Source organism: Platalea leucorodia (assembly GCF_965183815.1).
Source record: "Platalea leucorodia genome assembly, contig: HAP1_HAP1_SCAFFOLD_787, whole genome shotgun sequence".
Lineage (NCBI taxonomy): Eukaryota > Metazoa > Chordata > Aves > Pelecaniformes > Threskiornithidae > Platalea > Platalea leucorodia.
In genome coordinates, this window is record NW_028120865.1 from 1 (window position 1) to 3,000 (window position 3,000).

At 77.3% G+C, this 3,000-nt stretch overlaps 1 protein-coding gene across 1 annotated transcript; it reads left to right on the forward strand.

Moving 5' to 3' along the window:
- Window positions 1–221: 221 nt before the first annotated feature.
- LOC309604426 (uncharacterized protein) lies at window positions 222–2,993 on the forward strand (the record flags this gene model as incomplete). Its single annotated transcript, XM_082339369.1, is given in 9 exon segments — window positions 222–332; window positions 334–378; window positions 454–642; window positions 1,204–1,276; window positions 1,495–1,560; window positions 1,563–1,680; window positions 1,807–1,874; window positions 1,971–2,177; window positions 2,940–2,993. Coding segments are annotated over 9 exon segments (931 nt in total), but the record flags the coding sequence as incomplete, so codon positions are not given.
- Between the last annotated feature and the right edge of the window lie 7 nt (window positions 2,994–3,000).

Here is a 3,000-nt window from a genome sequence, read left to right on the forward strand (position 1 = left end):
GCCCCTGGGTACCCCAAACATCTGGGTCCCCCCCAAAACATCTGGGTCCCCTGAGCCCCTGGGTCCCCCCCAAACACCTGGGTCCCCCCAAATACCTGGGCCCCCCTGAGCCCCTGGGTGCCCCAGACACCTGGGTCCCCCTGGATGCCTGGCCCCCCCCAAACATCTGGGTCCCCCCCAAACATCTGGGTCCCCCTGACCTCCTGCCCCCCTCCCCGCAGTCGATGGTGCTGCTGGCACCCAAGCTGGGGGAGGGGCGCCGGGGGCGGGAGCTGCCGCGGCTGCTGCTGCGGGTGCAGACGGGCGACGCGCTGGGACCCCTGCGCTGCAACCGCCACGCTCTGCCTGGGGCGCCTGGGCCCCCTCCTGCCCCCCCAGGTGAGCACCCGCCCCCGCGCCCCCCGCGCCCCCGCGCCGCAGACCCCCCCCTCACTCCGTTTCCCCCCCCCCCAGACCCGGCAGCGGGTGCTGGCCCCCGCCCTGGCGCGGGCGACGCGGGACCCCTTCGCCCCGGCGCGGGCGGCCGCCGTCGCCGCCTTCGCCGCCACCCACGGGTGCTACTCGCCCCAGGAGTGCGCCGGGAGGGTGCTGCCCGCCCTCTGCGGCCTCACCACCGACCCCCACCCCGGCGTGCGGCAGCAGGTGGGGCTGGGGGTGCCCTCGCGGGGGGCTGGGGGCCGGGGTCCTCATGCAGTGGGTGCTGGGGGGGGGGGGATCCCATCGCAGTGGGTGCTGGGGGTCCCATCACAACGGTTACTGGGGGGGGGGGATCCCATCGCAGTGGGTGCTGGGGGGTCTGGGTGCTGGGGGGGGGGGTGTCTCGTTGCTGGGGGTCCCATCGCAGTGGGTGCTGGGGGGGGGGTGTCTCGTTGCTGGGGGTCCCATCACAGTGGGTGCTGGGGGTTGGGGTCCTCATGCAATGGGTGCTGGGGGGGTTGGGATCCCACTGCAGCGGGTGCTGGGGGTCCCATCGCAACCGTTGCTGGGGGGGGGGGTCCCCCATTGCAGTGGGTGCTGGGGGCTCTGGGTGCTGGGGGTCCCATTGCAACCGTTGCTGGGGGGGGGGCTCCCATTGCAATGGCTGCGGGGGGGGTCTCATTGTTGGGGGGGGGGTGTGTGTGTGTTTCCCCATCGGGGGTTGCTGGGGCTGCAGGAGTCTCCCGTCTTTGGGGGGGGTCCCTCACTGCTGCCCCCCCCCCCCAGGCTTTCCGGGCGCTCCGCAGCTTCCTGGATCAGCTGGAGGCGGCCACCGAATCCTGGGGGGCCCCGGAGGGGGGTGAGAGAACGGGGGCGGGGGGGGGCTGGGGGACCCCACGGGGGGGTGGTTGGGGGGGGCTGTGGGGGGAATAGGGGTCCTGGGAGAGAGGGGGGAGAAGGGGGGGGGGGCGGGGATTGGGGGGGCTATGGGGGGGTGACATTGGGGACCGGCTTGGGGGTGGGGGTGGCGTGGGGGGTGCCCCCCACCCCCCCCGTGACCCCTCCCTCCCCCCCCAGACCCCCCCAGCGCAGCCACTGCCCCCGGGGGCCCCGGGGGGGGGCCGGGGGGGCTGGGGGCCGCCGTGTCTGGGCCGTCACCGGCGTCACCTCCCTGACGGCGCGGCTGATGGGGGCCGAGGCCGGGGCCCCCCCCGCAGACCCCCCCCCAGGCCCCCGCCGAGGGCCCCCCGGCCCCCCCAAAAGGTGAGTGTCCCCCAACCCCCCCCAGGGCCCCCCCCACCCCTCCTGGGGAACCCAGCTCCCCCCCGTGGGGTCCCCAGCCCCCTCCCACCCTTGGGGACCCCCGACCCCCCACTGTGTCCCCCCCAGAGCCCCCCCCCGAGGAGCCCCCCCTGCAGGACCCCGACGGGTGGGACGACGACTGGGGCAGCCTGGAGGTGAGTTGGGGGGGGGGGGGGGGGCCACGTTGGGGGGGGGGGCACGGTGTGACCCCACTGCCCCCCCCCCCCAGGACATGGAGCTGCCCCCCCCAGGACATGGAGCTGCCCCGGAGCCCCCCCGCAAGCAGCAAGGAGGATGGGGGGGCCCCCCCCACAGACCCCAGCCCCCCCCGCGCCGGACCCCCCCCCCCCACTGCCCCTCCCCCAGCCGGGGGGGGACGAGGAGGGGGAGGAGGAGTGGGGGGGTGGGGGGGGAGTGGGGCACCGAGGACGCCTGGGAGGCGCTGCCCAGCCACCAAGGTGAGACCCCCCCCCGGGCCCCCCCCAGCCCCCCGGGGCCCCCCAGTGCCACCTGGGACCCCCCAATGCCACCCCCCAGGGACCCCCAGGGACCCCCAGAGCCCCCCGGGACCCCCCCCCAGTGCCACCTGGGACCCCCCCAATTCCCCCCCAGAACCCCTCCAGGAACCCCCCAGCCCCCTGGGACCCCCAAGAACCCCCCCCCCAGGGACCCCCCACAGCCCCCTGGGACCCCCGGGACCCCCCAGTGCCACCTGTGAGCCCCCCAATGCACCCCCCCCGGGCCCCCCAGGGACCCCCCAGTGCCACCTGGGACCCCCCCAATGCCCCCCCAGAACCCCCCCGGGACTACTCAGCCCCCTGGGACCCCCAAGAACCCCCCCCAGGGACCCCTGGGACCCCCCCAGTGCCACCTGTGACCCCCCCGGACCCCCCAGGGACCGTCACAGCCCCCCGGGACCCCCAGTGCCCCTTGGGACCCCACAGGGCCCCCCCAGCCCCCTGGGACCCCCAAGAAGCCCCCCCCCCAGGGACCCCCCCCCCGACACCCCTGGACCCCCCCAGCCCCGTTGGGACCCCCCCGACACCGCGGGGTGTCGTGTCCCGTCCCCGCCCCCAGGGAGCCCCATTGCCCCTCACTTGGTGCCCCCCTCCCTCGGGACCCCCGTGGGGGCGCCCCCCCCCCCCCCGGGAGCCCCATTGCCCTCACTGGTGCCCCCTCCCTCGGGACCCCCCGTGGGGCCCCCCCCCCCCCCCCCCCAGGCTCGGGCCGGCGGCAGCAGCAGCAGCAGCGGCGCCGGGAGCTGGAGGCCAAACGCCGGGG